Source organism: Molothrus aeneus, chromosome 1 (assembly GCF_037042795.1).
Source record: "Molothrus aeneus isolate 106 chromosome 1, BPBGC_Maene_1.0, whole genome shotgun sequence".
NCBI lineage: Eukaryota > Metazoa > Chordata > Aves > Passeriformes > Icteridae > Molothrus > Molothrus aeneus.
This window is the reverse complement of record NC_089646.1, coordinates 130,223,114-130,246,456: the sequence shown is the minus strand read 5'-3', so window position 1 is coordinate 130,246,456 and position 23,343 is coordinate 130,223,114. Positions and strand designations below refer to the sequence as shown.

Here is a 23,343-nt window from a genome sequence, read left to right as displayed (position 1 = left end):
CATGTTGTAGTGGCTTTTTATACTGAATATGCCTTATAGTTCTGAGTCTGGTCATTCTTAGTACCGTTCATCAGAGTCTGCATTTACAACGACCTGTTTGGCTTAAATAAATAAGCTACCTTTACACACATGAGGAAATGACTATGTTGTTATTAGTTACGTATCAGTAATTATAATGATTAGATCTTATGTTACCATAATATTAACATAACCTTCATGTACATTTCTGAGCCCCCAGTAGTGATATTACTGGTGGATGACACATACACGGTCTTGAAATGTCATTAGGTCATGTTTAGGAAAATGACCTTTAGGAAGCCCCTTCTCTTCTTTCTGGAAATGATGCAATTAACTTAATGAAGCAGGGGCAGTTGGGAACGGATTCCTGCTCATAGTGTTCCCAGGTGCTGCTGGAGTCCTGGTCTATGCAAGGAACAACGTGGTTATGTTCTCAGTGCCGGTCAATGTCTACTGTACCAAGGTGTTGAATTCATGTCTTCCCCTCAGCACAAGAAATTTGAAAGAGCTGTTATGAGTGTGTAAACATTTCACCATCAGAAAAGAGAGCAGTATGCAAGGTCTGGTAAATTTTTGTGTTTCCAAACAAACACCCAAAGAGAAGCAAGCACAGGTGCCTGCATATTTAAACTCAAGGTTTAATGGATGAAATTAATCCAGGATTAGTCCTGATAGCCTTCATAGTTTCTCATCTTTTCTGAGGCAATTTTTAAATGCTGAAATACATACCATACAGTGACCATTCTGAATAAATAGATGGCAAATGGTTTTAAAAATTGTGTTCATTTTCTAACTGATTCTTTTTATTCTTGATTCTGACATATGAAGTTTCTTAAAGGAAACTTGCATAAAATTAAGTTTACTGCTTTTTCTGGTTGATTAAAATATTTTTAACATCTGTATGACCACCATGAAATTCTCTGGATGCTGATGTCTTCTACACAGTACTGAGAGAAAGTAATTTTAGTTGAGTTTTAAAATTTGTTAAAATCAGTTTAAATAAGCAAGTTAATCACAGTAGTTTTCATTCTGCACTTCTCTTTATCAAGTGTTTTTAGGAATTCACCTGTGACCTAAGCAAAAAAGGAATAGAAAAATCCTATGTGGCTATAGTAAATGTGACAAAGCATAATATATAACTAGTAAGAAACTTTGATATACTAACTATAATTGATTCCAGCGATTTGTCTGTTAAAGCCAATGCAAATAATTGTAACATCTGTCAAAAAATCAACCACTAGCATGAAAACCTTTTAACATTTTTGCACTCAATAAACTATTTTATACATAAACTACCTTATTGTTTATATTAAAAACTAAAAAATATTCGGTCTGTTCCAGCCATTCTAACAAAAACTTTAATAAGTAGACATTGCATAAAAATGACACAATCCAGCAGTTATTTGGTAAGGCCAGCATAATCATAAATTTACCATCCATGCTTTTCCAAAAATACTAACCCATATTGTTCTCTCTGGACCTGTTGCAGGGATGACTAATCCAGCTGCTGAGGTCTCCCTTTATGTGTTTGATGGAACACTTGGCTTGCTAGACTACAGCTGTGTGTTTATGTGCAGTGCACACCTGCAGGGGCCTGACAAATAGCTGTAGTATGCAGAGTATACAAAATTACCCTGGCAGTGCTGCAAATAAGGAAGTTTCTGTTTTGAAGTCCATATGTGTGTGAGCTTGAGATGCCAGCTGGGGTATTTATGTTGCATTGCACAGATGTAAAACTGCCAACTGATTTTATACCAAATAAAGGCTAATCTTTTTATACATACTCAGTGTCAGAGTTATGAAGTGGTACATAAGAATGTTCTCACGACTTAGCTCTTTTAAAATAAAAGCTGACATTAAAAATGCTCAAACGCACAATATGCATAGATGCTAAAGATAAAGTTGTGCTGTATTTACTTAGATATCTGCTGTAGCATGGTATTCTAAAGGTTTTATTGTTGCTGATGTATAGTTTTTAGCTGCACATAATCAGGACTTGATTTATTGTATGCACATACGCTATGCTATATATTCTTTTTTCCAGGAAGTCACTTCAGCTCTGTGGTGAATCCAGTTTATGGGTTCTGAAATGTGAAAGCCCAAATTATATAGCTGCTTTAACTTGAAAGCTTTGCTTTCCTATTTTCAAATGTTCTTGAGCACAGTAATAACTTTTCATCAAATGTAATATGTATTTTGAAAATTGTTATAATTGTTAGTAAACCTTGGTTGTGAAAAAAATTTAAAGGTAACACTTGCTTCTGAATACTAAAGAAATGAAAATGGAAGCACTGATTTCATTTGCTGAAGCTAACAAATAGCACAGACACGAGTTCTGATAGTTTGATGATTTTAGTCAGTAGCTTGGCTTTTGATATGAAGTGGTTGTAAAGACAACAAGGTGAAAGTAATAGTTTGCTTTGGGTACTTAAGTACTGCATGCTTAATCCTTTTTAAATGTCTAAAATGAAGGCTTGAGGGGGGGAGAGGGTTAATGTGCAGATGTGAAAGTGGACAGCTTTTGTGCTTTTGACTACTTACTGGAAGTTCTCTAAGCACTTAGCTACTTTTTTAGGCTTAACACACTTTTCCTTCAATTAATCTTTTTCACATTACTGTGTGAAGCAATTTTAGTAATGTCTTTAATTTATTGTTTATTCTGGGCTACTAAAACACTCGGAGATGTGCAGAATTCTGCTTTGTCCCAATGTAGACTCGAAATGCTTTTATGCTACATGTGTAAGAACAAAGGAAATGGGAGCATAATTGAATTATATCACTATAGAATGTGTCCCAAAAGACTTAAGAATGTATTTTGCTAAATGTAGTGCACAGCTTAGAACTGGCTAGCCATCACACACAGCTCAAAAGGCTGGTGGGGTTTTTTTCAAAGCAAAAGAATTTCATACGTATACACATATGCATGCACATGCTCACCCTGAGAGTGCTGTCTTGGACTTCTTGTGCTTAAAATGAACATGAACATCTGCAAGTATCCCCCAGAAGCTCAAACATTATCCAGGTTTACATGGTTTAGAAATAGAGTTTTTTTGATGACTGAATTTTAGAGCACAAACCTCAGGCATTACGATGAGTTAGCTGAAGAGTTGAGCTGTACCCCCAAATGACTGCCTAGGCATGTCCTCCTGGCTGATATAATAAGGGTGCCTGTGAGATGCTCAAACCAGCATTAACTGCTGAGAACGAGTCTGTGAGCAAAGAGGGCTGGGAAACAACACAGATTGCCAGATCTCGGTGAAAAATGGAAACACTTCAAAAGATGTTAGTTCTGCTAGATGAGTATAGGAAGTCTTAATTGTTGTTATATCCTCTATTTAGGAGGTGTATTCAAGACCAAAAGAGCAGAATTCTGTTGTTGGGTGAAGAAATATGTTGCAAAGATGGTTCAGTTATTTTGTGGCAAGACCAGCTCTGTTATGGAAGGATATCACTTCAAACAGATTGCCGCCGCTGCAGGTTGCAAACACACAACTGAAGGCTTCTAGTTCTCAGCTCATGCACAGATGTCTTTCAATAAGTTTAGCCAGTAATTTCTTCAAATTGCTCAGTTTATCAGCAGCACATGTCATCAATCCTGGAGTGGTTGCTCAAGTCAAACTTCAGAATCCTTAGCTTACAGACACAGCTGCAAACAGGTGAACAGGCAGAAAGTAATTTGTGCAGCTTGGTGGCTGTCAGACAAAAGACAGACAATCTGTGTTTAAAACAGATTGCAGGCCTTGCATGAGCCAGACAAAAGGGATTTCTACAACTGCAAATAATTCCAAGGTTAACATATTTTCCTTTCTGCCATTAGGTGATTTGTTAAAATTGGAAACAATGAGCATTATAAATCTACACAGAAACTAGAGATAAGATGAAAGAGAAAACAGATCGCTAAATAAGTTTACATCCTTCTGTTGAAAAGCATGCAACTGGTATTCATATAGCACTCCTTTTTATAAACTAAGCTAGGTATAATACCTATAAGGACATTTATTACAGATTTTTAGTTATGCTAAGGAAGTCTAATTGGGAAAAGAAACACCATTGTAAAAACAGTAAGTTTTGTAGTATTGTTCTTCTGTCTTAAAAATTTGACTTTTTTCCTCTTTTCAAAATCTCCTTTGGTTATCATTCAAAGATAATGGGAAGATTTAGCAGGATTTAATTTTAACTTTGAAGTCCTCTCTTTCTGAGATATTTTACCAAGATTTACTGTACCAAGTATATCAGTGTAAGAAATTTGTAGCAAACAAGCGTACTGTAGTGTTAACCTAATTACAATAAATTAGAAAATATCCAATTGCCCAATCACAGAAATTACCTCAGATGTATGACTATAGAATATCTATTCCTTCCACTTCTCATGGGCTCAGTAAACTTGCCTTGACCTCAAAACTTCTGCAGCCTTCCATGAGGTACTAATCAAGCTAATGTAATATAGCCCTTCTTCCTGTTTAGTTCAGTGAGTAAGTACTTACGTGCAGTCATATTGATGGGTAATTCTATGCCTAGTTTAAGTTCTGGCAAATTTATTTTCCACGTTACTTAAAACTTACCAGCAGATAGAGATTGTGGGTGGAGGAAGAGGCAGAAAGTGACTGTCTACTGTAAAGTAGCATCTGCTTTTGTGATGATGTGATTCTTTGCATAGGGGATAAATCATTCTGCTTTGAAATACATGGAAATCAATGTACTTTGTGTGTAATATGTATTACAGTGGATAATCATGCAAAAGTGTTTACAAAACTTACTTTGGTCCCATCAAAAGCCAGTGTTGTTTTCTTAATGAAAAAATTAAAATATGTTCATTTTGTTACAATCATGCCTATATTACCTACTTGAATCCAGCATAAGTATTGCCATAATTGTAGACTACTGTTGTACAGCTATTTCAAGTTCTTAGTATTATTCAAATCAAGCACTAAATTCTGCAGGGAAACCTGATGCTGAGGCCAAATTAAAAAATTCTTTAAATTTCACAACTGTGAAGATATCACAAGCATGTGCTTCAATAAGCCATAGCATGGAAGTACCCTTTTTCATGTTTTCTGACAAAATGCAAATTCCTAGGTAAAATTGTCTTTAATATGTCCTGTGTTACAAGACTCCTTGCATTTGGATTTTCTTCTGTTTTTTATATCTTAACAGACAGCAAGGTTTTAACATTTCAAAAATTATTCACACTAATGCAGATTTTCTGTTCTTGGGCCAGGAAAGATTATATACCTGGTTCTTTCTTTGTAATTCTGACAGCATGTGCATTGCTTGTTGATTGTGCAGGGTGAACACTGCAGATTGCAGCCTGCCATTGCTATGGTGTTCCATGCCTGGGCTTAATGTATTCACTGTAAAGGTGAGATCATCATCTTTAAAGGATGGTTTTAATTTGTGTTGATGAATCAAGTGGATACTGTATTTAAGGAAGGGGAAAAAAGTGTATTCATGCAGGTTGCTGTCTGCAGTCCAAATTGCTGATCAGAGGGTCTTTATACACATCGGTAATGTGCTGTGCAATATAAGCTGAAATATATTCCACAAGGGAGGAAAACGGAATAGGTTACATACGCTGTTCCTAAGTGCAATGAATATAAAACTCCATTACTCACTTTAAGCAGGTGCTTTTTATATGAGGCTTTAAAGAAATATAAAACTGCTGGTGAAATGATTGGTTTGTACAGACACGACTTAACTTCCAGTACTTTGACCAGATAAAGAGGCTAAAAATATTTCTACAAACATTTCTTTAATGATTTCAAGGATTAAAGGTTAATATCCTCCTTGTGTAAGAAACTGCCATTCTAGACACTAAATGTATTGTTTTCTTTAAGTCCTCAGGAGTTACATAGACCATTTAAAAGAAAATATGAACATGTTTGTTAAAATTAGAGCATTGTGTTTTAAAGTTGATATCCTAAACAATCTATATTAGATTGTTGGAAGGAGTACATTGATATAAAGAAAAACAGTGTGGTATAGAAATTGTGAATAAGAATGATTCTTCAGTTAGAAAAACCCTCATCTTTAATGAAAGTGAAATTTTGTCATCTTTGTGCATGGAAAACCTGTAAAGGGGTAAACTTGGACCTTTTATTTAAAGCAGCATATACTTTCTGAGAAGGAGATTAATGGGAAGATTCTTCATGATAATACTGATCTACTGTATTTTAATCTTTCTGTTTAATATCTGTCATATTTTATTTATCCACCCTATCTGAATGTTTTCCTGTCATTTCCTACTCATTTACAGTCAGTGATCATAGCAGCAATCTCTGTAGTCCATCTTTTAATCACATGACTCTGGGCTTTCTTCACTTCCCAACTGAGGGATGTTAACATTCTTTTTTGCTTCTCCCCCATGCCTAGCAACTCAGGAAATTAACTGTTAATGATTACACTTTAGATGTTCCTTATTTTTGATAATACTGTTACTGAACACTTCTGACCTTCTTTTGAATCTTTATGAACCTTTGCAATTTCTTTACTGCTTAAAGGATTACTATGTCCATTCTCTAGAATCCTCTTCTTGTTTACCTTTTTACTGGTCCATAACTGTGCTGTCCTATATTCAATAAGCTCCAACTGAGCCTGTGAGAGATTTCAGCCATTGGATATTGTGTTTGACACCAGCAAACAGGTGACCGGGTGTCATATATGTTACAGGGAAGCTCACAATCATGTGTAGGTCCAGGTGATACCTGGCACTTTTTGTCTTTAGCATAGTAGGTGTGTTGCATAGCACTGTAAGGTTTGAATCTCTTCTGGTGAAGGAGGCTTTTTAAAGGCAATGCAAGACTCATAGGAAATATTTATTAGTTTTATAGTTGCCAAATAGTTTCTTTGAGTAGATGTGCCTTAGAGAAAGGAGCTCCACAGGTGCAACAGAAGGTGATAAGGTCTGAGATGAGCTCTGATTTGACTGAGAATTTGTTTTTTCATCCTACAATTTGCTGTCCTAGAAAGTTTCTCTTAGGTTGCTCCCCAGCTTTTTACTGAAAGAAGAGTTGTAAAGTGCAGAGTTTAATCCAGAGCCTAAGATAAATTGCACTTTTTGCTTAATGTGTTTGAAGATATGCCCTTTGAGCTAGTCCTGGATTGAATTTGAACTAGGCTAGATAGAAAATGTATTTCAGATTTTTGAGATCCTGTTAGCATTTACTAATGAGTGAAAGAGTTTTCATATATTTTACATGTTGACATTTAGCATGAGCTATTATTAGCCTCAGATACAGGAAAACTACTGTATTTGAAATGGATAGAAGTCTTGTACAACTGAGATGGAACGAACCAATTGCAACCGCATGGTTTCCAACCAAAGGGTGTCTTACTGAGGATGGGAATTGTGAGCTCTTTATCTATCTGTCTGTCTTCATCTTTTTCAGAATCTTGCCTCAAATACTTTACTGTGCAGGTTTCTCAAGTTCTTATTTATCTGTATCCCATACAGATGTACCCATGTCACTTCTAGCATTTGTCGACTGACAACACATAGGTTGAGGATTGATAGGACATGCTTTTCTAAAGTTACAATCTAGATTTTGATAGGGTTTTTTTTGCATTTTCTTGGAAGACAAAATTTTAATTTTATATTAATTTTAATTAATTTAAATTTTATTTTTATTTTAATGTATCAACTTTGGCTTCTACCAATTGTCTCAAATGATACAGAATATCTGAAATGCAGCTGTTGAATTGGGCAGAAAGAAAAATCAGTCCTTTTCTTTTTTAACCTTTGTTTACAACAGCAGGAAGAGGAGCACTAAAGCTACTTTAATCCTGTGTCCTGATCAGTGTCATATTGCCAAATCCAAAATAATGACTTCAATTAGGTCTGCTTATAATTGCTGATGCCTAAATAGTCCAAATGTTAGCAACAATGAGGTTAATAATAATAAATTGCCCAAAACTGCACTTTTCACATCAAAATTTTAGAGTTATTTACAATCCTGTCTATGTTTAAAGATGGAAAATGGTATTCCTTTTCTAAGTGTTGGCTATTTAGATCAAAAGGATCCTCAGTCCAACAGGGAGCAGAAGTCTGATGGTGTGGGATGTGGTCAGCGTTCCTTATGGCAGAGGGGTTTGGGATTGTCTGCGTTGCCCAGGCCTGGCCTCCTCTGACATGTGGCATGCCAGGGGACAGCTGCTTGCCACTCCACAGCCCCACAGGTCTTTGGTTTGCAGGTCTACAACCCATTTTCTGAGCTGCCCTGGTTTTTCCCCACAGCTGCTGAGGCAGAGCTGTTCCCACCTCGTTCCCCTGCTCTCACAGCACTCAGGCCCAGCTTTGTGCCTCTGCCAACTCCAGGACAGTGTTCAGAGCAGATTTCTCTCACAGAGTGATTGCTACTAGTGACATTCACATCTTCCCCTCCACATTTTCTATCCTGAAAGAACTTAGCAAATACTGTGTAGTAGTAGTTTAAATAAATATTACTAATCACACGTGAAGCTTAGCAGTCAGTGTGCAACACTTGCAAATTGTTGTCCAGCTGTGCTCCAGTGTTAGGTACCATTGCAGGTGGAAACAGCACACTGGGTGTTACAGTAGGTCCATAAGGGAATGTTTCTATTACTAGAAGGGAGGCATAGTTGAAATTGTCACCCTTATCTTCACTAACATCACCTGCAGCTGCGCTATAAAAAGCACCTGGAGGAGGGTGTTTGGTCATCTGATTACTTCTTCTGGTGAACTTGGCAGTGTTAAGTTTACAGTTGGACTTGATGATGTTAAAAGTCTTTTCCAATGTAAATGATTCAGAGATTCTGTGCAGTTCAGTGGTAGCTGTTTAGTTCTCGTATGAGCATTCCAAATTATAAACCACATTTTACCTTACTGGATAATCACTTAAAACAGATCATCAATAAGGAATATTTAAAGCTTCTTCTTACCTAGAATGCTTTAAGCATATTATTCCAAATGTTCTATGTTTTCTTTGATGCTAGTTTCCAGTTTTTGAGCTACAGTTTTCTTACTTACCTCTCTATTTGAAGAAGGATTTTAGAAAAATCAAGAGACTTTTGGGCATATGGGGACCTGTTTGAAGGCCATAGTGAAGCAGGAACGTAAACAACAGGATTTTGTCTTTTTAAAATGATTCTCCCTGTAGGTGCAATGCTGCTATTCTTTAGCAAGCTGGGAAATATTTTGCAATATGTAAATCTCTGTTTATAATGATGATCCTGCATCTTGTTTAGTATTTAGGTAATGGAGAAACCTTAGTTAGTTCACAGGCAGTTTAAGGATTTAAGTGATTCGTTAGAGAGATTTTAACATGTGCTTTTTACAGCTTATATTCTGATGAAGAGAATGATACATACTTATATTGATAAATATTTTATCATTGTTGCCCAAGAACAAAGTAGCTTGACCTTCTTTAGGGAGTATTTCAGTCTGTCACTTAATTTCACACTTTCATGCATTTACTTTTTCTTTTAGTACCATGGTTGAAGAGAAAATAAATTCAGAGCTGTTTTTTAGGAAGTACCGGGTTCTCTTATGTGTGGAGCTCTGGCCCAGAAGCTCAAGTCAGTAGAAAATCTGTCCAGTTCACAATATGTTAAAGGCAAGACAGGTCTACCATAATCCTGCTGTTGGTGCCCTTTTAAGTCTTGGGAGCGGGTGGGGATGGAACTATAGTTTCTTAGAATAGTGAAATGTAGACTAAGAACTGGTTGACACAGTCACATGAAGATAAATAACTATGACAATCAGAATAGAAACTGTGATATTACATCAAGTTGAGTTAGAAAAAACACCCAAATAATTTACCTTGACAGTTCCTTAAAATAAGCTGCCTGAAGGACTGTTTTGAAGAAGTAATACAATAGTAGCCTGTGTGTATGTGCGTTAGGGTTACAAAATATGGTCTGTAGATTATGTTGACAGATTTAAAACATGCAATTGTGAGCACAGTGAAGATCCTTGAGGTACTTTGTTACAAAGATTCAATTTTACTATGGAAAAATCGCAGAAAATACCTATACCCCAGCGTCTACATTTTAGGAAAACCTCTCTTTTTCTCTGTTTTTCCAGTTAAAAAAAGGAAGTGGGAGAGTTGTGGGAGGGTTGGAGGAGGGAACCTTAAACACAAGACCCCAGTGATTTCAGGTGATGTGTGTGAGGAAGCAGAATGATTGAAAGAGATATTGAAGTTCCTATGTTGCTGCTGTTTTATTGCAAATAAGAATGTGAAAGCTTTATGCTCTCCCAATGCTTTGAACATGAGAAATAGGACTGGTGCCAGTTAGTGCTGGTCTTTGTGGCTTCTATTATGTTCTTTCTGAAAGGAGGAAGGAATTAAGTTTGGTTTTAGCTTGGAGTTCCTCAGAAGTGCCATCTCTCTAACCAAGCCCAATACAGACTCCAGAAATTCTCACTGAGAACTGCCTAAGCAGAGACTGAATACAGATGAATATCTCTTAGGAAAGAAATGAGGTTTCTCTTATGCTTCAATTTGTTTACTAGCTTTTCTGTGTTAGTCATGTAAAACCTAAATATATGTTTCTGTGAAAATAATTTGACATTTTTTGTCATGATTCCAGTAAGACTTATGCTTCAATGTTATTTCATTTAGTTAATAGCTCCTTACTTTTATTCATGGATTGATCTTTTTACTGTTTGAAATGATTTTGACAAGTATGTGACAGTCTTTTACTATATCATGTTGCCAAACCATAGTTTATTGGTACTTAATACTTTAAATATTGAGATTTTTCCTTCTGAGGCCACAGACTAAATGTGGGGACAATTCATGTGGAGTTGCTTCTAGAAGTTTGTCATGCCTTATTCATTTCCTATTTCGTATTTTGCAGTTCTTTTATGAGCTTTCTAAATAATTATTGTATTTCAGGGATTTGTTGGCACGCAGTTCTGTCTGTTGTCCTCAGAATCAGTAACATTCCTCTTTTCTGGTTTTCTGTGCTTGTTATTGATCAGTTTAGATTTTGTTTCTTGGTTTGCTAGTAATCATTGCAAATTCCCCTTATCACAAATAGATTGGTAAAAGATGTTTGTTGGTAAAATCACTAATTAGGTGATGCTTTTAAACAGGCCTTAAATTAAATGAGTGCTTAGGTTTCTAGGCTTGCTAGAAGAAGTCCCGAGCTGATCTATAAAGACATAGGGGTGATCTGCCTTTAGCTGTTTGTTTCTCCCTGCTTGCATATAGAATGACACTGAATGCAGGAACTTGGGGCAAGCTGTGTGGTTGGCTTATGTACATGGAACAGACCAAAGCTATATCTGGAATCTTGGAGGGAGGATGTGAATACCTGTTTCAATGTGTGGGAAAACCTTTCTTGACAGCACAATATTTCTGTATGTATACCTGGATCACAACAGCTCTTCAGGCTTGGAGTTATAATTGAAATGAGTTAGTGTGTGCAAGGTGCAAATTGTCAAGGTGTAGTTAGAAAGCCTTTCTGCCTGTTTTTGGGTTCTATCATATGGAAAGAACAGATTTTAAGTCTTTGGTGATATGAGGTATTCTATGTGTCTGAATCAAGTGAAATAGGCTATACTTGATCACTGAGTGTACACATGGCTACATATTGGGAAGGAAACACTGGATTTTTGCTGCAAATCATTCTACAATGGACAATGTTTGCAGGAAAAAAACTCCAGACATCTAGAAAATTTATCTGGAAGGAGCCATAAGTTACATTTGATGGTGACTGGCATATGTATCTCTTCCTTCATAAAGTCTTTGATTCCCCTGTTCCTGGTGAAAATAATAAATTAACTGAAGAAAAAGTGATTTGTACTAAGGAAAAACATGTTGCCCTAATTTGACTCCACTGGGCATCGTCAGGTAAATCTGAGTGGTGCTTTTGCAGGTGAGATTCCAGAAGAATGAGTACAGTGCAAGTTCTACTCTCTTGTCTAGCACCTTGGAAATAAGCCTTTCTCTACTTCATTTGCAGGATGTTGAATTTGCATAATGTTTGCTGTTGGCAATGTTAGATTTGGTTTTCCTAGTGCTCAATGTCTTAATTAAAATGCTGTGGTCTGTTTGTCTCCATGCAAATTTTCAGTTAGTACATGGAGGCAGGGAGCATTTCTAATCTAGGACTTTGAACATCTTCATACTCAATCAATCCCTTAAAACACTACTTTAAGAAAAGTTCATAAACATTGAGGGGAGGGAAGGAAGCTCTAGTCTTTGCTTGCTTAAACATTTGTTTGCTGAAATAGGCGTTTAAGGAATATTTTAGTTCTGTGAACAACTGCCGAGACTTCAATTTTATAATGGTACCACGATGAAAGAAAAAAGGGAGACTATTCGGGAGGAACTAAAGTTACAAGGATGCGATCTACAAATAGAGGCATATGAAGGAAACAAGGCTTCTTTCTTCTCTGTAGAGCAGCTTGCCAGTTTGACAAGTTTATGAGAGATGGCTCATAATTTCCAAAAATTTTCAGACTGAAGAAAATGGCCTCCTATTTTAAACCAGTTCATTAGAAATGGTTCACTAAAAGTCTCTAAACTTTCTGTGCCTTGGAAACGATTTGTGACTTGGCCAGGGCAATCACCTTAAGTTTAGGTGATTTTTGTCTTCGTGATGAAAGTCTAGTTAGACATTCTGAGTTTCTTACTGTGCTCTCATTATAGGATTTCAGTAATTAATAAATAGGGTTTTTGAGTTTCCATCAGTCCAGAGCTAGAATTTTTTTCTGGCAACTTCTCCTTGGTTACTGTGCTGTGCTGTAGTTATCAGGTGTTGAAGCTGAAAGCAGGTTGGCATTTGACATCAAAGCAACATAGAAAAGGAAGGCATGAGATACTTTTTCCCAATTCTTCCCTATTTTCTGTCAAATAGTTGAAAACAATGGACAAAGTGTTTATGCTAATCCTGTAACAGAAAAAAAGCCCAAAAAACCTTATTACTGCTACCAGTGACTTCTTCATATGCATTAAAATATGATGGTTAATTCTATGATCATGTATTAAGGGGTTTGTGGGTTTCTTTAAAGCCAAGCCATGAAGCTTTCCTGGCTTCCCATCGTGGTCCTTAACTCCTGGCTGGGTGAAAAGCAGTTCCTTGGCTCATTTGAGCAATGCTTTGCTGACTGTCATAAATTTGTTAATTGGTCAGTTGAAGAGGGCAAATAGGCTCATGTTTTCATGAAGGTTGTAGAAAATAAATGTCTTGGATAATGCTGTCATATCTTGCTGAAATTCAGTAAGTCCAGAAGTTACTTGGTGAGGGACTAGGAGTAAACAGAAACAAAGAGTGAGCATAATCACACTTAATTTGGTTCCTTTTTCTCAGATAGGATACTAAAGTAAAATTTAAGTTATGCCTGTAAGTAACATGGACAGTTTGAGTATCAATGTAAAGAAGTTGTCCAGGATAATGCATCTAAAAGTGAACTCCATTATGGAAATTATTTAGTTTTAAAAGTACTTCGTCTTCCACAGTGAAGTGAGAGAAGTGTATTGCACATCACACCTTTAATTTTGATTCTTAAAAGAATTACTGAAAAATGAAAACAGCAAGAAACTACTTTTAAGAGGGCTTAAAAGACAGGGATCAAATTGTGACCTCAGTTTGATTTGCTTTAACTGTAATATTGGCTGTTACAAACTGTTTAATAATCTTTGTTTTGGAATTGGCAGAAGATGGATATCCCCCCCCCCCCCCCCCATTTTTATTTTATTTGAATGTAATGGCCTCTATTTTGCACAAATTTTTAGGAACTATGAGGAGGCAGAAATACCTACAGATATCCTCGTTTCTTTTGATAAATTCATGTATTGTGTCAGATACCGTGCCTTAGATCAAAGGGGATTTTCAGCTTTAAAAGAGGCTTACCCTGGACAAAAATGGGAGTGAGGGTCTGTTTACAAGACAAACTGGTAGTTGGTCTTTCAGTCTGAGAACTGATGGGGTGTTGTAAGGGAAGGCACGCAAATTAGTTTCAGTGAATATTCTTTGAGCCTGAAGCCTTCCTGAGTCACAAATTAGGAAAAGTCTGGACATACCCCAAAGACAGAAGACAGGGTAAATTTTGATAAGAAATAATACCTTGAGTGTGGAACGTACTTTCAGATGGCAGTCTGCTTTATCATGTTCTGTGTGTCCCTTCATGTGTTTCTTCTTTCTTTCTGTCTTGGAAAGTACTTTTTACTCAAAAGTTATTTTAATGTTTTACCAGAAAAAAACTTGAATATATGTCAAGACTGCTTGCTAAATGATTTTGTATGCACCACGAAATATTCTTCGATCTTTCGGAACTGGAATAGGCACAGTGAACTAAGCATAATTACCAAGTTTAATCTGAAAACTTCTGTTCCCTATAATTTTTTTTAGGATTCTTTTCCTTACTAGTTAATATATATTAAAGGTTGTTCTTTGAGTTAAGTCTTGGAGAGATTTTGCAAAAAACCTAAATAATTAATTCTGTAGATGATTACACTTTAATGTGTTTAATAATCTCGAAATATGTATAAAATTGCTTTTTTACCTGATATTCCACAATACTTCCCTTGCATAATTATGGATTTTGGAACAAATTCTATGTTACATACATGAGGAAATGGTTCCATAATTATACTAATGTTTGCATAATTAACAAGCTGCTTGCCAATTTTAACTGACAAATTCCAAGTTGCTTCTGCACGAAGGGAAAAAGAAACCATAAAAAAGGCAACTTCTGTTAGTTTTTCCTTTCATACTTCTTACAGGTGTTGAAACTATTTATTTCTAATTTGCAAGTGAATTTATGTGTTTTTTTTCTGATAGGCAGTGCTGTACAGATTTGGAGGACTGGCTTCCTCCACCTATGCTCTGGGGCTGTTTTGGGGGGCTGCCCTCAAGCTCTGCCAACAAATCTCAGTCCTGGCTTGTACAATCCCCTGCTGCTTCTGCCTCAGTTCTGGGCAGCTCTTCAGAAGTGACTGCCAATAGCACTGACTTCTTCCAAGTGGTGCAGTAGTTTTCTGGTGCTCACAAATGGGGGCTGAGGAAAGACCACCAAAACTTATTTCCACTTGTGACCCAAGGCAAGGTTTGAACTCCAGTTTCCGCTGAAAAATGGCAAGTGTGCCGTTGGCCTTCTGTACTGCTCAGCTGCATGGATCTAATGCTTTACGTAGCTACTGAGTAAAATGTTGATGTCTAAATAAAAGCTGAAAACACTTAGTCATTTTAAGATCCTGAAATTAAATGGTCGTAATAAAAACATGAAGGATAATAGTTGACGTGGCACTTACAAAGTGAGAATGAAAGTATCTATTTGTATATATGCATATTTGTTATTTCAATTTCTAAGTGGTCTTGTGTGTTTTCCTCACAGTATCTGTATATATTTTGTGCATAACTGTTTGTATTAAAAAACCCATATGCAGCATTCTTTCACTTTCATTTAAAACCTGTGAATCACAGCAAAAATGCTGTAAGAACATCTAAGGTAGATAATTAAAATATAATTAAGTTTAAATGTCTTGGTGAAGGAATATAAAAATATTTAAATTCAACAGGCTAGTACATTTGCAGTTTTCTTTTATTAGGTGTGAAATCTAAGAATCCCCTGCCAACTCTTGAGGGCTCAATCCAGAATGTTGAATTGAAGTACTGCGGCACATCATTGGTCAAATGTGCCTCTGGGACCGTGGGATCAATAAAAATTTGTGCCAAAGCCCCAGGTATGTGCAGCTGGACCATGTAAAACTTTATTGCCTGTATAGGAGAATTGGCCTTGTTTTTTACAAGGGGAGTTACTGAAACAAGAATTTACTCATTGTTCCTATGAATCAGAGAAGGGTTTTTGTATTCTGTTTTGGGGGTTTGTTGTTTTTATTAAGTATGTCATGATGATCCAGTCTTGCCTAGTATAGTCAAATTTTACACTGAATAAGAAATTTATTTTTTTTTCTGCTGAGACAAATAGTAATCAGGAAGCATTCAAGAAATAGGAAAAATACAGAATATTTTCACCTAGCTTTATCCTTAGCATTATTTTGGTGTATTTTCTTGACTGTTTAATGCCTCATTTTCCATTAATGCTATAGGTATGTATTTTGCTTGTAAAGTTTTTGCGGACTCTGTGATTTTTTTTTTTTTTTTTTACTTCTCTAATACAGTTTTTCCTGAGGAGCATGTGGGAACTTATCAATGTGTATGATGTCTTTATGGATAAGCAGCTAAGGTCAAGAACATTAAAAATTAAAGAAAATTAAAGAAAATTGAAAATTGAGTGTCTTTAAATTGAGTTCATGGTGATGTTCAAGTAGATTATTTTATAAAATTTTATAAAATAATTTATAAAACAGTATAAAATACTGTTTTAAAGATAATCAATTACTTTATTTGAAATCCTCCTGGAAGTCAAGGCATTTATAAGATAAAGTTTAAGTAGATTGCCAAATAGTTTATGTGATGCTGCTCTTTCTATTTGCTCTTTTAATTCTGTATTCACAACGTAAATCAATAGACGTTTTCTTTGGACTAGTAAATGTTTGTCTTGAAAATTTATCTTGTTACACTAAAAGCAGTAAGAAATCTAATTTTTATCTTAGGTGATGGTGGAAAAGAGAAGCTGATTCCTTTAATTCAAGGCCCTTCTGACACCAGAGACTTACACAGCAGTAAATGGCTCAATGAGAGTAGAAAGCCAGAATCTCTCTTAGCTCCAGATTTGGTAGCCTTTACAATCCAAATTCCACAGTATATTGACTACTGCCATAATTCTGGTAAGTACAAAACTCTTGTTAAACTGGTATCACATTACATTTTTCCTATCCAATGTGATTTTCAAAAGAGGGGCTTGATATAAAATGTGCCAAATGTCAAAGTATCTTCTAAACACTCTGCACACAGCTGTAACTTTAGCTCACTGTGAGACAAAAGAACTGAGAGCTGTATTTTGATTTATGTCTTCTTCAATAAGGAGTGCTTCATTAGCTTTGGTTGCTTTTTAAAATAATTATATGAAACTTTTGTAAACTTCAGGAGGGGGAGGGAGGAGAGGCAGGATCCATGTTGAAAATATTAGTTCCATTCTCTCTTCCTGGTACTGGGTTGGCCTTCTTATACAGAAGTTGACATACTGGATTCTAAATGGTTCATATAAATTTATTATTAAGAATTTGTTTATCATAAAATTTGCTAACAATAAAAAATAATCTAAAAAATACTGCAGGGCACACGTCCGACCTCATCAAATTTAATGTTGTGGTGGCCTTAAATCAGAAGTTAATAATTTGTGAGAGTTGTTTGGCTAAATTTAAGGGTGTTGTTGACTTTGTGGGCATAAATAATTTTACCTGACATTCTTATGGTTTCTGTGGTCTTTAAACAAAACATTGGTCTGTTTTAAGCAACACTGAAAATTTTTAAATATGTTGAGTTTAAAATAACTCACGTAGTTTGTGAAATACACATGGAACTGGGTTTTGCTGTCAGTGTGGTGCTCCTTAAAAACCATGTTTTTATGTTTTTCAAAGCTTATTCTATGGCCATGCTAGGCACGGAATGAAAAGTGGGGAAAAAACAATCCAAAAAAGTATCTACGTTAAGGAAAGTAAAAGAATTACCTGATCCCAATATTATGAAACACAGAAGTAACTTGAACACTTCAAGTGTGCTTTTTTTCTGTATTTTTTTCCTGTGAAATGATTCTTGAATGTCATTAGTCTGAAAAGTAACAGTGAATTTATTACTGTCATTGCAATTTTTATGTGCATATGTAATCAACATTTGATTCTTACACAGAGTAAATATTTGTAAGTGCTGTGCACTCCAGCAGTTGTTAGGTTATTTTTTCAGTAATTGTACTTCTGTGTTTTTTGGATAGCATCATGTTGGAAATGTTTACAGCAGTGTTATTGTAACAATTATTTTCAGGTCCTGCTCCTAAAGCATTGCCAAAAAGCAGTTCAGGATTCAATGATATCTGAATTAGTCAGATGAAGCTAAAATCTGTTGCACCTGTTGATTCACTTAAATACCTTTTAAATGTTCATAACACCAATATTTATTACTATGACTAATTGTTGCATTTCTTGCCTTTTTTGAGGATCTTTTTGTTTAATTTTCAAATTTTGGTCTTAGTCTATGAATTATAATTTAAAGGCTCTGTGGATACATATACTGTACGCTTACTGCTTTTGTTACAGGTCATAAGGATCACATACATTTTTGCTCATCAGTATTATAGATGTTCCAGTTAGATGGTTGGGAGTCCTTGATGGGTTGTGACAGGAGGTGCTTAATGAGATTTAAGGCACTAGCAAATGAAGTGCTGGCCAGACTCTCATTCAGGGATTTTGAGATACAAAACATTTTTTTGCAATAGACAATTGTCTGTGGTACCTGTTTTTTAGATGAATGGACATGCATTAAAAATGTGAAGATTTTAGAGTTGAAAATGTTCTGGACACTTCACCTGCTCCTTTAGCATCTCAGGGAAGTTGTGTTGATTCTGTGTACACAATGGCTGTCACTAACCTGCTCTAGCTCTGCTCCTGTCAGGTGGCACCTGCAAGGAGTGACAAATGAGAGGAAAAATCTGACTGATTTGCTCAAGCTTCAGTCTCGTTCAACAGGAAGAATGGCATACTGCAAATTATCTTTTTTTTTTTTTTTTAAACATAAATTAAACCAGGAGTAATTAATGTTTCATTTGTCTCAGGTTCTGTACAAAGGATCGCCAAAGCAAAAGCCTTTGCTTTCCAATACATGCTGAAGAAACTGGGGCAATTTTAATACAGGAGATATGGCTATCATTTTCATTATTACTGTGAAAATTACATGTAGGGAAAACATGAAGTGCTTTGAGAGCATAAAAATGCATTTGCCATCAGTTGCAGTCACTTCTGGGAGTTTAAAAAGCTATACTGGATAATTTCACAGGAAAAAACCTCATCCTTTGAGAGTAAAAGGTTTTTTTAAGCTGTGTTACTAGAGGTGATTGTGCAGTACTGAAGTTGTTTGTGAAATTTTTCCTGACAATGTTGCATAGAGTGTTCTGTAGTAGGAATTCGGACTAATTAATTCATTAAATTGAATGGAAAACAACTTGATCAAAAATTAAAGCAGTCATTTGGATATAAAATGCTAAGGAGGAGGTTGTGCAAATAGCATGAGATACTTGAATAAATCAGGGCATATTTACCTGGTGAACAGGGAGGGGACTGTTCCTCCTCCTCTCCTTGTTGCATCAGCAAGTGTCTACTGTCTTGTATCACTTGAACCATATGATCCAGGGTGATCAGGATGGTTGTGCAACTTCCTTTTACTGCTTGTCACTTTTACTTTTACTGTAACTGTATGTGGCCCTGCAAAGTTACAGGATGTATTTACAATCTGAGGGATAGAACATTTGACAAGATATCTTCCTTTTTGCTATTTCACTTGTGCTGTTGAGAGGAAGAGAAAAAAAGAATATAGTTCTAGCAGTACCATACTGCATTGAGTACAACCATTCAAAGGAAAAAGCTCTTTGAAGGGCTTTCAAAAAGGGCAGCATTTAGAGCATGTGATGTGTAGCATGTACAGTGTATGTCAAGTATAAAATGCAATATAAGTGCATAAACTTATGATTACTGGTCAGGAGTGTTTTACTGTTTGATGCATAAAGTGTCATTAGCACGTGGAAAACTGATCCGCCTATAGCAAAGGAAGTATTTAGGGACAAAGAACATAAATATGATTTTGTTTAGTCCTTATGCTGTAATTTTAATATTGGATACTTTGGTTGTATGAAAACTGCCCCAGGTATCTCTATGCATAGTTGTAAAAATCAGTGACTATGCTTCTCTTTAAACTGCAGCATGTAAATAAGTACAAGAGAGGAGATTATTCCATTACCCCGGGGCTTGGGAAAGTCTTCTTACTCTTTCTCTGAAATAACCCTGGCTTTATTAACCCTGGGAGCAAGCTGCAGACCTTGTTTGTTTCACCTGGCCTTTGAGAGAAGAGAGAGATTTCAAAATGAATGCTGGTGTTAGTGGTTAATTACGAACAGCTGTTGAATAGATGAGGTGAGCTGATTAAGCTCTATTTGGTTTGCCATATTGAATAATTGGGAGTGCGTGCACAGCCAGTGTATGGACAGCTTTATTACAAATAAATCAAGAGGAATAAAAATAAAAAATACAATTAATAAAGTTTTCTCTGAAATCAGCTTAAATAGGCAATAATGCAGCAGTGAAATAAGGGAGTAAACAAAAGTACTTGTATTAATATCATGCTCATATGTGTCAAATTTCTACACTTAGTGGAGCAAAGCAAAAGTGGGAAGGCTTCTCTAATTTTTTGAAGCTGCATAAAGGCTGAAGAGCAAACATTTAACCTTATAAAAGTTGGTATTTCTTGTTTAAGTGATATGTTTCTCAGACTTCCAAAACCTTTCGATTTTTTTTCTTCTATCAGTGTTGATTTAGATAAGATCCCTCCATTCACCCCCTTCCCATGCCAAAAGGAAAAAATAACTGAAGAAATTATATCTTCAGGGATGAAAAAATTGCCATAGAAGTTGTACTAGCAGGAACATAAACTTTTTTATTATTGTAAATGATCTGATTTTTATCTGTTAAAACTTAATAAAAAGGAGGTGAGAGACTAGAGATAAGTTTGGTTTTATGCTTATACACCTACATATGCCCCACAAATTCCCCCTTTTTGCAGTTAAAAAAGCATGTTATTGATATATTTTTAAATTTAATTTTGACTGCTTGCACTAGGGATATTAGCTTGAATTTTGAAGCTGAAACAATTATATTTTTAAGTTCTCATCTAATTTAAATGAGTTCTTGTGGTAGCAAGTAAATAAGTAAAAATCCTAGTAAAAGAGAATTCATAGTCTAATTTGAAGTATTTTGAAGAGATTTAACACAATGAATGAATAAAAATGGGTAGTGTATTGGAGTAATTAAAGACAATTCACATTTGTGGTTTGGACATAAATGTGTAAAAATTATACCCATCTATCTTATTACATTTCCTTTTCTCTCCCTGAGGATTTCACTATGTACTTTATCTGTAATTGTTGCCAGTTTTCTATCAAGTTCCCACTGGGCTTCTGGTGCAAAAAATCTTATCCTCTCGATGACAGAGCTTGCCTGAATGATTTCATGCTCTTAGCATTTTTGTTCACGGGAATTAGGGGGAGAATGTAACTGCAGCTGAACATAGCATCTATTTTTGTAATTTTGAAGTTTAGACTCTGTTATTGGAACTAAATGAAGAGATGCAGGTGTTCTCCAGTTCAAGTCCTCTGGGATTTTTTGATGGTAGATGCTTGAAAAGAAAATGCATGTGTTTCCAGAGTCAAACAGCAGCTGTGGACAAGGATTTATGTTTTTCTCAGAACTTTGGGATTTCAAAATGTTACATTTAATCACATGCACAGAAAGGAGAGCAAATGTTAAAGATGTTACATATAAAACTAGGAGACTGATCTTTTTACCATACCAACTAGTTGTGGGAATAGAGGAACAAAGTGATCTTTAATCTTAATATGCACAATTTCAAAAGGATTATGATAGTTGCCAGGACTCTGGTCTTAGGAGAACTGTGCTCAGGCAGTGTGCAGCATTTATATCTTCTTAATTGCTTTTAAAACCTGGTTTATTCTTATATTTTTCCTTGGAAAAATAGGAATGTTAATAGTATGAGTTACTGAAAACACAGTATTCATGTAGGCTTACTTTGGAGGGTGGATTTAAATTCGGTAAGTATACATTTTTAGAAAAAATTTTCTGGCAATGTCCTCTAGTTTTCAAAATTTGATTTAAAATAGCAGTTCAACTGCCTGAACTGCAAGGCTATATTTGGAAGTTTTCTTTCTCACAGAATTTGTGGGCAGAAGTATTTTGTGGTTATGCAATTTCTCCCTCCCTTTCTCTCTGGTGATTTTGCAATTATTTGATTGTAGCAAACAAAATGTCTGACATCTTAAGTTTAGCTGAAATTAAGGCAAGGGCAGCAGATGGTGGTACTGCTGAGCAATTCAGGAAGGGAGAATAGTGTGGGCAGGATCAGGTTGGTAACAGTGGCAAATGTCAAGTTAATTAATACCAAGGAAGAGAAAGTAAAGCCTCTTTTAACAATCACCAGTTCGTGTGTGCTCCATCCTCTGCCATTATCCTCACAACCTCACTATGCTGTGCACTACAACAATGTTAAATATCAAATATTTTTCCAGGCTTGGATCACCACTGCATCTACTGTCTTACAAAGATCCAGCACTTAGTACTTTCTCTAAGAGAGAAGTAAACTTGTCCTCAAGTGCAGTCTGTTCCTCTGCTGGCTGCAGTTGGAGATTTCATGTCCATGGGAGTAGCAGCAAGGAGGGACATACTATACTATGTTAACTAGATTGACTACTTCCAGTGAGTTGCATAAATCTGGCAACTGCCAGTAAGTTCTGGTTATAGAAAGGTAATTGCACAATGCAGGAATAAGACAGCTTGTTCAACTTTCCCTCAAGTAATTCTGCAAATCCTCTTGGGGAAGAGGTGTTTTCATCTCTCTGCTTAGGTTGCGGTCAGTTTCTCTCAATATGCCCTAAATCCTTCAGCAATACATGTGCTCTAAAATTCTGAGATTGTGACTAAAAAGGATTCGTTTGTAAAATCTTACTTTAAAAATTGATTTTTTAAAAAAATAAAAAATGGGAAAAACCTACACTGTCATGCAAGTTTTTAGGAAGTTAGCCTCTGTAGTTGAGTTCCCTGAACTCTTTCAGTCCTGTCTGACTTTGAGATGTTCTATTCAGCTGCACTGTGAAAGTTGGGCAATATCTTTAGTCAAAGAAGCACTTTTGCCTTTTTTCCAATTATTTTTTTCTTAATAGAATCACTTAAGATTAAGAGTTTGGGCAAAACAAGAACAAAGCACTGTGAAGATGGGGACTCAACTCCAAATGGCAGGAGCCTTAGACGTTCCACTGGGAAATAGGTGACTGGGGGAACTGGAAAGCCTGCATCCCATCTGGATTTATAACTTATTTGTAAAAACTCATTGTCTGCTGTTTCTTTTCTTTTAACTCAGGATAGCAGTGTAGATAATATAGTTGATCTTGTAGTTCTTGGGATAGGACTTTGAGCTTCAGTACTGCCAATTAAAGAGTTGAGCTCTTCAGTGGTGGGGGTAGTAAGAGTTATGAAGACTTTAAAGTACATAAAAGAAATCTCTCCACCTTCTCTTTAAACAGCTCATAACCTAGAAAATTCTGTAAAAGTAATTAAAAAGAAGTTGTTGAAAAGCCTTTACTTTTTAAAATGTTTAACTCATTAAATGTGTAGAAGTTAAGGAATGGCAGATATGAGATTTTTTTTCTGCTACCTTTATTTTGTGTGTGTGCATGTGTGT

At 35.8% G+C, this 23,343-nt stretch overlaps 1 protein-coding gene across 1 annotated transcript in view; it reads left to right on the top strand.

Annotated features, from left to right (window-relative positions):
- The window catches only part of VPS13B (vacuolar protein sorting 13 homolog B), a 433,987-nt gene that overhangs the window by 121,662 nt on the left and 288,982 nt on the right, over positions 1-23,343 (top strand). Inside the window, exons 18-19 of the mRNA XM_066565010.1 lie at positions 15,537-15,671; positions 16,545-16,718. Of these exons, the coding sequence (XP_066421107.1) occupies positions 15,537-15,671; positions 16,545-16,718 (309 nt within the window). The remainder of the gene's footprint in view (positions 1-15,536; positions 15,672-16,544; positions 16,719-23,343) is intronic.